This window comes from Ceratotherium simum, chromosome 2 (genome assembly GCF_057802395.1).
Source record: "Ceratotherium simum simum isolate JZ-2026a chromosome 2, ASM5780239v1, whole genome shotgun sequence".
In the NCBI taxonomy this organism is placed as follows: Eukaryota; Metazoa; Chordata; class Mammalia; order Perissodactyla; family Rhinocerotidae; genus Ceratotherium; species Ceratotherium simum.
In genome coordinates, this window is record NC_141901.1 from 53,972,366 (window position 1) to 53,988,943 (window position 16,578).

General features: G+C 36.9%; 1 protein-coding gene across 1 annotated transcript in view; it reads left to right on the forward strand.

The window, feature by feature from the left end:
• The first annotated feature begins 2,937 nt into the window (after positions 1-2,937).
• PTPN22 (protein tyrosine phosphatase non-receptor type 22) overlaps positions 2,938-16,578 on the forward strand; it is a 46,333-nt gene continuing 32,692 nt past the window's right edge. The window contains exon 1 of the mRNA XM_004420648.3: positions 2,938-3,133. Within this exon, the coding sequence (XP_004420705.1) occupies positions 3,047-3,133 (87 nt within the window). The 5' untranslated portion in view covers positions 2,938-3,046. The remainder of the gene's footprint in view (positions 3,134-16,578) is intronic.

The following is a 16,578-nucleotide window of genomic DNA, read 5'->3' on the forward strand; positions in this document are numbered from 1 at the left end:
GTAATCTAATTCCCGACCTCCATGACAGTGATGTTTCCCCTTAAACTGGCACACTCTCTTCTTGTTGGAGCAGGTGACAGTGTGATCGGCACTCCTCTCTGTTGTCATTTTCCTTCTGAGCAAACACCAGAGCCACATGAGGCAGCAGTAAGATGTTCCTTCCTACTCCTCTTCAGGTGCTCATTCAATTTTACTTTCCACTAGAACTCACCCTTAATGGTTCTGACAAAGTGTTTATGAGTCTTCTACTGCATGGAATTGTTGTGTTCACTTAGGGTTCATTCCAGACTGGTTTAAATGTTTCAGCGTAAATTCTTAGGTATTTGCCAATCTTTGCTGCATGACTTGTTTCCCCTCCCCAGCTCTTGATCCTCCCACAAGATACAAATGAGTCAACAGAATCTTCATCAAAAACCATTATGCTTCTCTTGCCCTCCACTATCTGTAGAAGGAAGTGTGAAAAATTAAGTGGTAGTTTAGATTTGTTAAAAATAAAACTGAAGTTTTTTGTCTTCTCCTTTAGTTTGTTTTTTGCTTGCTTGAGTGGTCTGCTCAGGAAATGCCCTTTTAGCTAAGTGGGTTTTTGAGGTTTGGTTATTTCACGATGTTTCTATATCTTTTGGTTTTAGAGTAGAACAGACTCCTAACAATTGCTGCTTGCTTTTAAAAAAGATCTGCAGCTCTGCTAAGATACTATTTTCAGATCCTTATATTTTGGGTAAGTGGACTATGGAAGGCATCTAAGCAAGTTTTTCTTTCTTATCTCATATCTATCTCCATCTTATCCCTCCCTAAGAAGAGAATAAAGTTAGAGAGAGATTGTTCTGAAAGTGAGCTTGAGAAAAATAGATTTAAATTTTATTTTATTAGGTATCTTTTTGTGTATCAATAGTAAAGTTCTAGTTTTGATGGAATTGAAGACATTCTAAGGGGACAGAGAGATTATAAAACTGTATATCTCTTATTTGTCCAAATACAGAAAATCATTTTTCTTTTAGGGTGATGCTTTGCTACTCTGCAAATAAGTTAGTTTGGAATGTTTTTATTTTTATCAGTAAATATGTCTATATCTTTAGTTCTGAGATGCTTTATTAACTGGTTAGGAGTGCTTTTCACCATATTCTGTTTTGTTCACTATTGTATACCCAGCCCCTAACATAGTGCTTAGCCTTTAGTCCTACTAAATTTGTCAAACAAATTAATGGACTTTTGTGTTTTTTTCTAACTAAAAAAATGGTATAATAATTTTGAAAGAAGAATTTTAAAAAGCATCCTTAATCCCAGCACTTACACAATTGATTCTTTTTTGCATCTTTTAGTCTTCATTTAACTATGTACATACTTTTACATGGTTTTGGTTATTGGGAACTTGAAATTTTGTACTTTTAAAATATTTCCCATATTTTATATGTTTTAAAATAGCCAAATTAAACCTTGCATTATTTAAAGCAACAAGAAATTTTCCTTTTATGCTAGATGGGGATAATTGGAGAAATACTATCTTATTCTCAACAAATATTGTTGAAGAATTATGGTTCATTTTAATTTATTATGTGGCTTGGGATTGAAATTCTTTATTGGCTTCACATTGCCTATAAGCAAGATACGTTAATGACCTTTCCTTTCCTGTTGCAAGGCTCAATAAGGTGGATGCAGCCTAATACTGTTCAGAATCATGATTTCCTTAAAGGGAGTTTGAATAATGTTGCAAAACAGAAAGGATTGCTAATATCTTAAATAGAGGAAGTTCTAACAGCACATTTCCCAGTTTTCTTCAGGATATTTCTGACTAATTTTAACATATTATTTATTGAACTTCTGTCCTTAAACAGAGATGATATGCTGATTTTTGGTTGTTCTAATACTGAATGAGACACTCTTGGGTAGGTTTGTACCCATTGAGGAGAGAATTTATGCAAGCTGAGATGTGGAAGCTTTTTCTAGAACAGGCTGCCTGTCAGACAGGGCCAAAATGCCACATGTACAGCGTGGCTCCCTGAAACAATAGCCCTTTCCAAGGCAGGTTGCAAAAAGTAGAAATGTCTTCTCAAGAAATAGTTCTTCAGGCTTTCTGCCCTGAAAGTTATACCATTGTCAGCAAGGTGGTTGATTTTACTCTTTTTCTGTTCCTTCATTGTTTACTAGATTACATAAGGGGACATTGTGCCAACTTCCTGATCAGGTGCTCCTCATGGGGGCCACTGTGCTCCTGGATCCTATATAGACCAATACTCTGTCTTTATATCCAGGACCCAGGTGAAGCTCAAAAAGTACTGGAGGGTTGGGGAGGTCCTGAAATCAATAAGACTTCCCTTAACGGAGATCAGCACTTCCCCAGCCCTGAGAGAGACAAAGACTGTCAGGAGCAGCTGACTTTGCTTCATCCAAAAGAGGTTTGAGTTCTATATGGCAAACTTAAAAGTTCTGAATAAAAATGCCTTCTCTGATGAACAGAAGTTTGCCACTGATCACACTGACAAGAAACTTTTGAGAGAACAGTACAGGTAGAAGACATCTTAACTCCAAACAGTGTCTATCTCCCCTTCTGAGCCTAACTGAACTTTGCAGAGTTCATTTGGGACAAGAAGAAACAGAAGGTGTCAGCAGGGCCTTTGTGCTCATTGGGGAAATGGGGTGAAGCAGAACCCACACATGAGACCTGTAATTCTTCCTTTTCTCTAGGAAGCAAGAAAAAAGGTGAATTTTGCTTAAGGGTGATGGAGTGGAACAGTCTCAGAGCTAAGCAGACCACATGCTATGTTCTGGTTAGCCTCTTGTTTGTTAAAAACTTGAATTGTAACCAGGCTCCTTCCTTGAAAAGGAAGGCGCTAGGGCCCTGGAGTGAGATGATGGCTTTGTTGTGTGACCACAGAGGCTGGTTACGTACTAATTTCCTCTAGGGCTTGTGATGAAGTCAGTAAACCACAGCCTTCAACATGTTCTCTTCAGGCGGCAGCAGTTGCTTCTCGGTGGTGTCTCGGCCATGACACACATTTGACATGCCTTCCCTTAACTCACTCATAGACTGTCTCTCTTGCCCTGCAGCATGGACCAAAGAGAAATTCTGCAGAAGTTCCTGGATGAGGCCCAAAACAAGAAAAGTAACAAAGCGGAGTTTGCCAATGAATTTCTGGTGAGTCCTACGTGTGACACTCTCAGGGTAGTTACACAGACTATTTAACTGACTATGATGGTCCGACTCTCCTAGACCAAATTGCTCTTGGGAATAAAGTAAATATTAGACCTTGCAGAAGAAGAGAGGAAGGCAACCTAAAAGTTTGACTTTTCTGAGTGGTTTGTGTGCATCTTAGAAATTCTCTCCAAAATACTGTTTTTAGTATTTTGTTTGCTAGTTCTTAGAGTTTGACTAGGAATCTTACAGAAGACATATATAATTCCAGGTGTATAAATACTAACGCTAACTGAACATTGGAGTTCTCAGGTGTCTGAGTTGTGGTTTATGCCTCAAATAACTAGTTTTAATTAATATTAAGAGGAAAGAGACCAAGATTAACTTTTCATGGAACATTATTTTTTAGCCTCCCTGTGGGATTCCATTTGGATGGCAAAGGCTCTTGAAGAGCACCAAAACTGCCTGCTGCCACATTTCTTTATCTTTTCTTTCCTAGAGGAAAAAAATAGAACATGTATTTTTACAATAGAGTTTTCTTAGCCTTGTTTTGCTTGGAAAGGTGGAATGGCTAGGATGGGGTATAGAGACAAGTGAGGGACATGGAGAGAAACCTAAGCACAAGGTAGCGTAAGGTCAACTAGATTTGATTACCCAGAGGATCACTGAGTCTCCTCTGAGGGAACTGTGGTGATTGATGCATGGCAGCTGGGTAGGCCTCATTCATCCTGTAACCGAGCACATCAGATGACGTCGGATATCTGATGGTACCTATTATGTATTTTGGAATACTTTCAGCTGGTGTTTCAAAGCTATAGGAACTTTAAACCTTCTTCATCTGTGAAGTGGGAAAAATAAGGGAATTGAAGTATAAAACCTGAAATTAAATCATGATTCTATCATCAACCAAATTATCAACCATTTGACATGTTCCTTAATCTCCCCACATCTGTTTTCTAACTTCTAAAATGGGGATAATAATTCATGTCCTATCTATCCTCACAGGATTGTTGTGATGATTAAATATCAATATTAATAATAATTAAATGTGGTCATCCATTCAGTAATATCTATTGAGCACCTACTATGTACAAAGTTCAGTTCTAGGCACTGAGGATACAGCAGTGAACAAAACAAAAACCTTTGCCCTCATGAAGCTAACATTCTGGTACCAGATAGTAGATGTGAAAACATTCTGTAAAGTCTCGAGTGACTAGATATTATGATTTGAGTGATTACATGTTATGATAGAAGCCCCTATGCCAGCTCAAGTTGGATAGTATCGTGGTGTCATGAAAAATGTGCTCTCATTGCCACTGGCCAGGCAGTCTGAGTCCCTCTGAGTAGATTTATCATGGAGGGAGGTAAGGGGGAAGTCCTGGCCTATGTGTCTGTTCAGACATGTGCCTGCCCCTGGACTATAATTTCTGAGCCAAATTCACCCAACACATAGAGGTAAAAAGTGACCTGAGGGGGTAATGCCAGCCTCTGTTTTATTTGGTTGTGTTTTTAAAAATTATGTAGACAACATCCCTAATACTTTACCTTTTCTTAGCTCAGTCATTATAATCTCTCACCAAATTATGGCAGCCACATAACATTCTGTTTTCTCTGCCTCTGGCCTTGCCCCACCTTCAATAAATTTTCTGTTCAACACCCAAGTGATCTTTTAACAATACAAATCTGGTCACTTTTTTCCCTGCTTAAAAACCTTTTCTAGTTTGTATTTTTTTCAGCTATTTAAAATTGTGAACTGTAATACACATTTAGAAAAGTACATAAAACATGGTAAGTATATAAAGCAAGCACCACCCAGGTCAAGGAATTGAACAACCTGTCAGACCCCAGAAGACCTCTATATATTCCTTCCCCCTTAGGTCCCTCACCCACACTCCCACCTCCACCCTGTCCTGCCCTGCCCAAGGAATAATCACTATCCTGACTTTTATATTAATCATTTCCTTGCTTTTCTAGCTCCTGATTTTAAGGACCTTGTTTTTGAGTGGTGATTAAGTGGAACTTCACTGTTCACTGACTCATGTCCTCCAGCGGAAAAACAGAGTTTTGCTCTCAGCCCCACCTAAAGGTTCAGCTGAGATACCAGAGAGAGTGGCTTTGGGGGTACTGGGGAGTGATGAAGGGGCGTAGGTTGTGGCTTGGACAAGGTAAATACTACCATTAAATTGGAGGGCTTTCCACCTAGTCATGGAATGACCCACATCCCACTTTAAGCCTTTTAATATATTCTCCCAGGATTTGATGTTTCTGAGGTTTGACACTGAGCCACTGCTAGCCTAAATGGGGGTGCCTTTGTGAAAATTATCGAAAGTTGTCTCTACTTCCAGGTAGATACTCTGTGCACCCTGCCCCGCACTGGGTCCATGGCTTAGATTTTTTTTTTTTTAAATTTTTTGTTTATTGCAGTAACATTGGTTTACAACATTGTATAAATTTCAGGTGTACATCATTATACTTCTATTTCTGCATAGATTACATCATGTTCGCCACCCAAATACTAATTACAACCCATCACCACACACATGTACCGAATTATCCCTTTCACCCTTCTCCCTACCCCCTTCCCCTCTGGTAACCACCAATCCAATCTCTGTCTCTATGTGTTTGTTTATTGTTGTTATTATCTACTACTTAATGAAGGAAATCATACGGTATTTGACCTTCTCCCTCTGACTTATTTCACTTTGCATAATACCCGAAATGTCCATCCATGTTGTCACAAATGCCTGGATTTCATCGTTTCTTATGGCTGAGTAGTATTCCATTGTGTATATAAACCACATCTTCTTTATCCATTCGTCCCTTGATGGGCACTTAGGTTGCTTCCAAGTCTTGGCTATTGTGAATAACGCTGCAATGAACACAGGGGTGCATGTATCTTTACGCATTGGTGTTTTCAAGTTCTTGGGATAAATACCCAACAGTGGAATAGCTGGATCATATGTAGTTCTAGCCTTGATTTTTTGAGGAATCTCCATACTGTTTTCCATAGTGGCTGGACCAGTTTGCACTCCCACCAGCAGTGTATGAGAGTTCCCTTCTCTCCACATCCTCTCCAATACATGTTGTTTCCTGTCTTGTTAATTATAGCCATTCTGACGGGCGTGCAGTGATATCTCATTGTAGTTTTGATTTGCATTTCCCTGATAGTTAGTGATTTTGAACATCTTTTCATGTGTCTGTTGGCCATCTGTATATCTTCTTTGGAGAAATGTCTGTTCAGGTCTTTTGCCCATTTTTTAATTGGGTTGTTAGTTTTGTTGTTGTTGAGATGCATGAGTTCTTTACATATTTTGGAGATTAAGCCCTTATCAGATGTAAGGTTTGCAAATATCTTCTCCCAATTGTTAGGTTATCTTTTCGTTTTGTTGATGGTTTCCTTTGCTGTGCAGAAGCTTTTTAGTTTGATGTAGTCCCATTTGTTTATTTTTTCTATTGTTTCTCTTGCCTGGTCAGACATGGTGCTTGAAAATATGTTGCTAAGACTGATGTCAAAGAGCGTACTGCCTATGTTTTCTTCTAGAAGTTTCATAGTTTCTGGTCTTACATTAAACTCTTTAATTCATTTGGAGTTAATTTTTGTGTATGGTGTAAGGTAAGGGTCTACTTTCATTTTTTTGCATGTGGCTATCCAGTTTTCCCAACACCATTTGTTGAAGAGACTTTCTTTTCTCCATTGTATGTTCTTGGCTCCTTTGTCAAAGATTAGCTGTCCATAGATGTGTGGGTTTATTTCTGGGCTTTTGATTCTATTCCATTGATCTGTGTGTCTGTTTTTGTGCCAGTACCATGCTGTTTTGGTTACTATAGCTTTGTAGTATATTTTGAAATCAGGAAGTGTGATACCTCCAGCTTTGTTCTTTTTTCTCAGGATTCCTTTAGCTATTCGGGGTCTTTTGTTGTTCCATATAAATTTTAGGATTCTTTTTTCTATTTCTGTGAAAAATGTTGTTGGAACTTTGATAGGGATTGCATTGAATCTATAGATTGCTTTAGGAAGTATGGACATCTTAACTATGTTAATTCTTCCAATCCAAGAGCACAGAATATCTTTCCATTTCTTTGTGTCTTCTTCAATTTCTTTCAGCAATGTTTTATAGTTTTCCACGTATAGCTCTTTCACCTCTTTGGTTAAGTTTATTCCTAGGTATTTTATTCTTTTTGTTGCAATTGTAAATGGGATGGTATTCTTAATTTCTCTTTCTGCTACTTCGTTGTTAGTGTATAGAAATGCAACTGATTTTTGTATGTTGATTTTGTATCCTGCAACTTTTCCATATTCGTTTATTACTTCTAAAAGTTTTCTGGTGGATTCTTTAGGGTTTTCTATATATAAAATCATGTCATCTGCAAATAGCGAGAGTTTCACTTCTTCCTTTCCAATTTGGATCCCTTTTATTTCTTTATCTTGCCTGATTGCTCTGGCTAGGACTTCCAGTACTATGTTAAATAGGAGTGGTGACAGTGGGCATCCTTGTCTGGTTCCTGTTCTTAGAGGGATAGCTTTCAGTTTTTCACATGGCTTAGATTTAAGTTCCCGCTTCCTCCTTGGCAGGGTATCTGTGCAGAGCACATAGCCCTGCTATGACAGCTAAAGCCAATACCATGCTGCTTAGGTCTTTTCCCTGTGCCAAGACTAAATTCAATAACATTTCTTTAGCTGAAACTGCTACTGACAACTCCAAAAGGTTTTCATGTATTCATTCAAATATTTATTGAGTGCTTACTCTGTGGAAAGCATTGTGCTAGATACTGGCAATGCAATGCAATGCTCCGTGCTTTGGTGGAGCTTATCTTCTAAGACATTAGAGGATGTTTTAGAGAGGCAGACATGAAACAACTAATTACTCTATTAAATAATTATAATTGTGATAATCTTGGTGGGGTGTCAAGGAAGTATCACATTCATTATCTTATATACTACTCATTTAAAAAAAAACCCTATGAGCCGGCCCGTAGTGGTTAAGTTCGCATGCTCTGCTTCAGTGGCCTGGGGTTCGCAGGCCTGGATCCCCGGCTCAAACTTACGCACCGCTTATCAGGCCATGCTGTGGCAGGCGTTCCACATATAAAGTAGAGGAAGATGGGCACAGATGTTAGCCCAGGGCCAATCTTCCTCAGCAAAAAGAAGATTGGCAACAGATGTTAGCTCAGGGCTAATCTTCCTCACAAAACAAAAACAAAAACAAAAACAAAACCCTATGAGGTAGTTATGATCTCTGATTTACAGATGAGCAAACTGGGGCTCTGAGAGGTGAAGTAATTAGCCTAAGCTCACCCAACTTTTCAGCCATAGACATGAAATTTACCCAGATCTGTCATTTCAGAGCCTGTGAAATTAATCTTTATGCAATACTGTCTTGTTTCAGCCAATAACACTGAGTCCCTCATAGGACCTAGCCTGAGGCTAAGTCCCCAGTTAGTATAGCTTCTATATAGCAGAAAGAACAGTATGCAACCACACTATTAAAAATTTCTTAAAGGTACTTAAAAAAAAAGCCCTGTTGTTGTTATTCTTATAAAACAACGTTACTGCAAGTTAAAAGAAAATTAATTCACCATAGTACCAACATCCCAACATATACAATTTTTTTGGTGTGGAAATTCTACTTTTTGTCCATTTACATAATGCCTTTTATATTATTGTAATTATAGCATAGATACAGGTTTTGTATTCTCATATTTTCACTTAACATTATACCAAAATTATTTATCATGTTGATTAACATCTGTATTTACGGCTTTTGATGCAGCATGATATAATGAAAGAATAATCATAATAGTAGCTAATACTTCTATATCTCTTATAGAAGCTGTTCTAAACACTTCTATATATCAACTTATTTAATCCATTGAGGAAGGTACTTTCCATTTTATAGATGAGGAAATTAAGACACAGAGAGGTTAATTGACTTGCTCAGGGTCACATGGCTAGTAACTGGTGGAACTGAGTTTTGAGTTCAGGTAGTCTTGCTTTACCGTCTGTACTTGTAACAACTTTGGAGTTGTATAAATCTGAGTTGGAATTTAGGTTCTTCCAATTATTGGCTGTGTGACCTTGATTAAAGTCACTAAAAAATGGGAACAAATAGTATTCACTTTGCAGAACTGCTGTGAAACAATAGAATAAATATATAAAATGCCTGACACATAGTAGGCACCCAAATAATTTAACTATTTCTCTATTGTTGAACATTTAGGTTATTTCTAATTATTCATGATTATTGATAACACTGTAATAAATATATTTGTCCATGAGGTTTTCCCCTTCTTTTGGATTATTTCCTGAGGCTAGCTCCCCAAAAGTGTTATTACTGGGTCAAAGAGTATTAGCATCTAATTTGTTAAGTATTGCCAAATGTATTTCCAAAAGAGTTTTTCTAATTTACAATATCTTAATTTATCATCTTCTCTACCGCTTATCAAAGATAATAAGAGATAACTTTTTTTGACTGCTTACCATACGCTAGGCAATCTAAGTGGTTTATCATATACGATCTTAATCACTACATCAACCCTGAGAAGAAAGTATTATCTTCATTTTACCCATGAAATGGCAAAGCCAAGATTTGAAACTCTGGTCTGTTTGATTCCAAAGCCTCTTAACTCCTATACTTATACTGCATCATAAGATGTTTTATTTTTTTTCTAATTTAATTAGTGTAAAATAGTACTTTGCCATGTTAATTTTATTTATTTGATTTCTGAGCCTGAAAATTTTCCATGATTATTTTTGATCTGCATTTTCTCGTATAAATTTTCTCTTCATCTACTTTCGACAATGGCTAACCCATGGAACTGTATTCCAGACTCTGTGCTAAATGCTTTTTTTCATTTACTTCCCAAAGAACACTTTACAATGGCTAACAAAGCCCTGCATGGACCAGCCCTCAAGTGCTGCTCCAGATTCTTTCAGCACGTTCAGTTTTTTGTCCTTGTCACGCTTCCTCCACCACAGGGCCTTTCTTTGCACACATGCTGTTACCTTTACTTGAATATTCCTTCATACTCCTCCTTACCTAGTTAACACTTCATAATTCTTCAGATCTCAATTTGGTGGTCATTTCCTCAGAGAAGTTTTCCTTGACCTCCCTGAATAGATCAAATCTCCTATTATAAGTTCTCATTAGCACCATCTGTTGTATTTTTAAGTTTCTTTTTTCCCCCCAGCTTTATTAAGGTATTAATAGCACTTATCACAGCTCCAATTTTACATTTATTTGTGTGATTATTTGATTAATGTCTGCTTTCCCATTAGATTGAATCTCCACAAAGATAAGGCTCATCTTTAGTTCTACTTATCTTGGTATCCTCAGTGACTAGCACAGTGTTTGGCATGTAATAGACACTGACGGACGGAGAGGTTAAACAACTTACCTAAGGTGATGCAGTTCATAAGTGGTGGAACTTGGATTTGAAATAAAGCTATCCAACTTTTGAGCATGTGCTCTTAGTTCTCTCCCCTGCTCCCCACTCTATTGCTTCCAATTTATCTATTGGTCTTAACTTTTTAAACTTAAAAAAATTGTAGAATATAACATATACACAGAAAAGTGCTTTAAACATACATATACAATTTAACAATTAGTAATAACGCAGGTACCCATATAAGCACCACTCAGATCAAGAAACAGAACATTGCCCACACCCCAGAAATCCCTTGGGTGTCCTTCCAGACCACAACTCCCCCCAACTCCCACCAGATTAGAGGTAAACACTATCTTGAGATTATTTTTTCTTTGTTTTTCTGCGTAGCTTCAAGGCCTATGCATATCACTAAACAATTGAGATTAATTTTATCTGTTTTTGAACTCTATGTAAATGAAATCATGTTGTATGTTTGGATTTTTTAACTTCTTACTTCTTTTACTCGACATTATGTTTATAAAATCCATCCATTTTGTTGCATGTAGCTGGGTCTTAACTTTTTCTTATAATTTTTATGAATTCCGTTAAGGTTCAACATACGCAATTACTGCTGTGATCAGAGAGTTGACCATTGAGAGGTCAAGTAGTCACTTAGGGTGGTATTAACTATTTGGATCACCACAGTCCAGTGTCTTGGCCTTAGCTTTGCTAGTCTAAAAATTCAATTTTGTCAATATGCCCAGAGTTGATCAGGACCAGGCAAATACATAAGAAATTCACCAGAAATAAGAATGCCAATTTATTAATTTTTCAGGGAGAAAAATCACTGTCAAATAGAGTAGAAGTTTGCATTGACTGGCCAGCACATTATCTAGTTTGGAGAAAACTTATATGAGAAGCCAACTATAATCAGAAAGTCGATGAGCATGGTGATTTTAGTGGTCTCACCTGTGATGGTATGAAGTCTCCATCTCCTTGTTTGAACCCTCAGGATGGTGGTCGCTACTCTTTTCTGGACAGCACTAGGGACACAGTGACAAGTGCTTGCTGTCATACTTTTCTTCTTCTAAGCTTAATGAGGATCATCCTCTTCCATTAGTGCATTCTTTATCAGATAGATTACAATTTATAAAGGAATAGGTATTCACTTTGACCAATTACTGCAATTGATTGTGGTTTTATGACATGTACATTTCAGCCATTGTACTAAATGTGGGTTAAGGCTTGATTATATATTACATGCTGGTCAATTTGCTGCACATTTTTATGTTTAAAACTCTTTAGATATACTTTTTCTTTTCTATATTGGAGGAAGTTGAAGTATCTTCATTTAGAAAGCATGCGTAAAATATGAGTTGTATATTAAAAGTGAGAGCTTAGCAAATGTCAAGTATTGTGCTAAATATGTGTATATGAGCTCATTGGATGTCTAGATGTGTTTGTAAAAAGACTGGATGGGAACACAAAACTACAAACTTAGCTTCATGTAGATAGGTTAGTTTGACTATGGTGTATCTTTTTCCTTCTGGAAATGTTTTGAAGCGAAGAAACTGCAAATAGGAGAACAAATAACAAAAATACCACTAATAACATTTTACCTATCAAATGGACCTGCACTTAAAACATTATAATTCTCATGTTAGTCAGAGTTCATAAAACTGCAGTCTCATACATTGCTGTTATAATCTTTCTGGAGGCAAAATTTGTATACTGTTTCTGATACATATTTGGTAAAATGTATCAAAAGCCTTTAAAATGGGCAAATTCTTTGACCACTCCTAAGATCCATCTGAAGGAAATAATGAAAAATATTTATATACATTTTGGCTATCTATTGTAATATTGTTTAGAATTATTGTTTAAGAAGATTGGAAGCAACTTAAATGCCCAGTAATATAAAGGAACAGGTTAAGTAACTTATGTTACAACCCATACAGTGAAATACTCTGCCATTATTAAAAATAATGTAGAACACAAATTGATAAATAAAACAAACAAATTACAAAACCTTATATACAATGTGATCCCATCTTTGTTAACACACATAAAAGACTGGAATGTAATATTACACAATGTTAAGAATGATTAACTCTGGGTAGTGGAATTATAGGTGATTTTTATCATTTATTTTTTGCTTCTGTATTCTAAAATTTCTCCAAGAAATATGCATTACTTTTTTATTTAAAGAATCTACACTTAAAATTTTCCTTTAGTGTTGTTGGATTGGATTCCATTTAAATAATAAAAATAAAAAAAAGCCAAAACCATGAATTTTGTTTCTTGGGGGTGAGGTGTTTTTGTAGAAAAGGTAAATATTGTATTTATTAAATAGAAAGACATTTATTAAATATGAAGGATTCAATGGGCCTAGAAAGAAGATACCCAGTTCTGAAGGCCAGGTGCTAATGTTGGTTTATAATGCACTGTAGCAATTTCTGAAAACTTATCATAAACAGACCAGAGAAGACCTGGATATATTTTAGTTCTGTAGAGAAGATCTAGATACATCCTAGTTCTATATTTATTTATAGTAATAATGCTAACCAGACAGTCATGAACACAGTACCTCCTGCATAGCAAGTGCACAAACGTCTGTTGAATTGAAATGATTCATTTATGTGAATCGGCCTATCACCTGAACATACTTATCAGCATTTCTTGACTTTTGTGTACATTTAGGTGCAATTTTGTGCTGCTACCAAGAGAATAAATATATCACATCACCTGTAAAGCTAATTTCTCCCAACTCCACTCTCACTGGGGACCATTTAGTCCCACATTTTCAGTTATTCACAGGACATTTTTAATGCATTTCTTGCCATATCCTCATATTTTATGTATCTAAAGTTGAACCTCTTGGTTTATTCACCCCAGTTTAGCTATTGCTTATCCACCTGCTCACTTACCTGACTATTGCACTGCAACCCAATCCCCGTAAGTTTGCCTGTCTAGTTGGAGATGATTGTGGACACACTCAGGGCCAGTTCAGTCTTGTCCCCCATTCCTGCTAGTAGCACTCTAATTTACTGGATTTAGAGGCTGAAGCTTTTAATTTCATTCCTTAGCATTCATGCTTTCTCTATTCTGTTGGAGGCTTGGAATAGATAATACTGACTTACAGTTGTAAGGCATTGAGGAACTACCTTGAGAAGCTCTGGAGACATCCCAACTTTGATTTCCCTCTCCCACCTAGCACGAGAGGGCCAAGTTTGATTTTCTCCCATGCCAAAATGTAACTTATGCTATGTCTTCTATATAATAATGTAGTCCTCCAAGGCAAAGATATTGTGGTCTTGTGCTTTCTTTTTTTTTTTTTTATTTTTGTGCTTTCTTTTTTCTTTCTATTCTCTTTTGGGAGTGATCTTAATTCAGTTACTAGTAATTAATTTACTAGTCAATGTGAAGATCATGTAAAAGACTCAGTCCTGACTTCCAGAGTTTTATGGTTAGGACCTCAGTTCTGTTTTCCTGTATTGAAAGGAAAGGAGTAGTAGTGTAGTCCACAAACCAAAAAGCTTACTATTAACTTATCCAGCACACACAGAATCTGGTTTGTCATACATTCCAACCTATCAGGTCCCAGGAGGGATGCTGGCCCCTTTTCTTCTCTCAGCAACTCTTCCCCTGATTTCTCTTGTGGGTACCACCTCTAGGGAATTCACATCCCCTACCTTGTGGTTGACAGAGAAATACCTTCCCCTTTTGACCTATCCTTTCTCCCCTAACCCCAACCTATCCCCTTGGCCCTGCTTTCTCTTTTATACCCTTTTGCTTCCTACTCTCAGCGTTTCTCCTTTTCTGGTGAGGTCTTCACAGTGATCTGACCTCAAGGTAAGATATCGCAAAAAAAAAATCTTTCACACTTTCCAAATTAACAATTCTATAGGCATTTCCTATGTGATGTTTAGCTAAAATAGTGTCTCTCTTTGTCATCCAGCCACATGACTCCAAGAGGAGGAGCAAAGTAGGAAAACAGAAGCCATCTTGTCCCATTGTTGAAGGTGGCAGTCAAGACAGCTAAACAAGCCTAGGTTTACACACATACACAACCTTTATCTGTAACATTTTACCAAATTAATTGAGGCATATCTTACAAAAAGGGCTTTGCCTATAGCATTCTCCCTGGAAAACATTCCACAAGCAAGCAAAGCAAAACAAACAAATAAAAACAGTGTAACAAGGAGTATGCACTAGGCTCAGTTCTGGAGATTTCTAGAAGGAACTGCTCTGGGACTTGACATCTTTTCAGCAGCCCTGGAATCAACGGCAACCTGAAAATGATCATTCTGAAGGTGCATAAGAGCAGAGAGAGCTGAAAAACTGGTATAATTTGAGTGGAATTATTTTATAGTCTCTCACGTGTCTATGCCATGGCCTTAGTTAAATTCCCGAACTAGCCCACTTGCATCCAACTTGGTGTAAAAATATGCTGTATAGTTATCAGTTCAGCACCTCTCTTCCTATGGAATTCTGAAGATCCAAGAATTCAAACCATGGTAAGAAACTAGGATTTAAGAACCAACTGTATACCTGCTTTTTAATAAATCAAGTGTGTCTGATCTAATTCTAGAAACAGAAAAAATGGTCATTAGAACAATAAATGTTGGCATTATGTCTTATTATATCTAGCAAGTAAGCAGGCAGTGGCTGTCTGTTCCATTTGTCATCCTTAGTTGGAAAAAGCTTATATTCCTATATTGAGTTGTTATAATAATTTAATAATCTATTTATTATTTGGAAAGTATTGTCAACACAAATAACCCATAACCAATCTATAAATCAAAATTGGGATGAGTTTATTATGAGCCAGATTTGAGGACCATATAGCCCAGGAGAGTCCTTTCACAAAGGAATGGAGTACTCCAAAAAAGTGAGGGTGTACAGAATAGATATATACTGTCAAAGAGCATGTATTACATATGATTGCAATGTCCCTTTTAGAATAGTCACAAGATTGCCTTGTTGGAACAGCAATTGATGGACACAGCAGGTAGCAGGTCTGTTATCTCAAGCTGGGTGATCACAGGGTGAGCGCAGTAATCAATTCCTAGACTAGGGAGAAATGCTTATCCTTAAGGAAATGTGAATGTGGGGGAAGTTACATCTTTATCTTAAGGGCATTTGTTCTTGTCTTTGGGACATAGTAAATGCTTAAAGCAGATATACAATGCACGCTCAATGGCCACATCAATCTCTTCTGGACAAACAAGGTCAGACTGAATTAGTTTTACACCAAATGGCTTCTTCATATACTCCAGTATATCCTATTGCTTGCCATTTATTTATCAGTGTTCATTTAATTAGATTCTAGATATTCGATAATACTTTGTTATGAACTCTCAGCTAACAACAATCTTATGACTCCAACTTTTTTCCTCTCCTTGCAGACTCAGTTATCAAGTTATCCTGAAATCTAATGATGGATTTGGATGATTTATTGGAACAAATTTCTATTCTCTACTGTGTCTTTTCTCTCTCTGTCTCTCTGTGCCATACATTTATTTTTGGCTCTCCCTTCCTCACCCATTTTTTTAACAACTTCGTTATAAGTGTCCTTAAGTAAACTCCTACAGATACACATACATCCTAATTAATTATGTAAAAACACTATATGAAATATAAGCAACTAAGAAACAATAATTAACAATTCCCTTCTTTTTAATTTTTTCTTGTTGCCAGTCACTTGGGAAAAATTCTTTGTCTATTTCCTTATTTCTCATTATTAGTTTACCCTGTGGAACAAAAGAGACCATAATCATGGCTAAGAAATGCAAAAGCAGTACCAGGTATACATTTATAAGAAAGAAAAGGAAAGCCATAGTTTTAAAGAAGTGATATTATACACAACTGTCAATGACATCAATTTGTACAAACTTGAAAGAACCTAGAAGTCAATCTTTAGAAACCTCATAATTGTAGGGCTGTGGGAAATATGGGAAAATTAGCTTGGGGTCCAAGTGGGGAGAATCTTAAGTACCTAGCTAAGAAGTCTGGACTTTTTCCTAGTAGCAAGGGGGATTCACTGAAGTTGTTTTGAGCATGAGAGAGATAAGGAAAGCAAC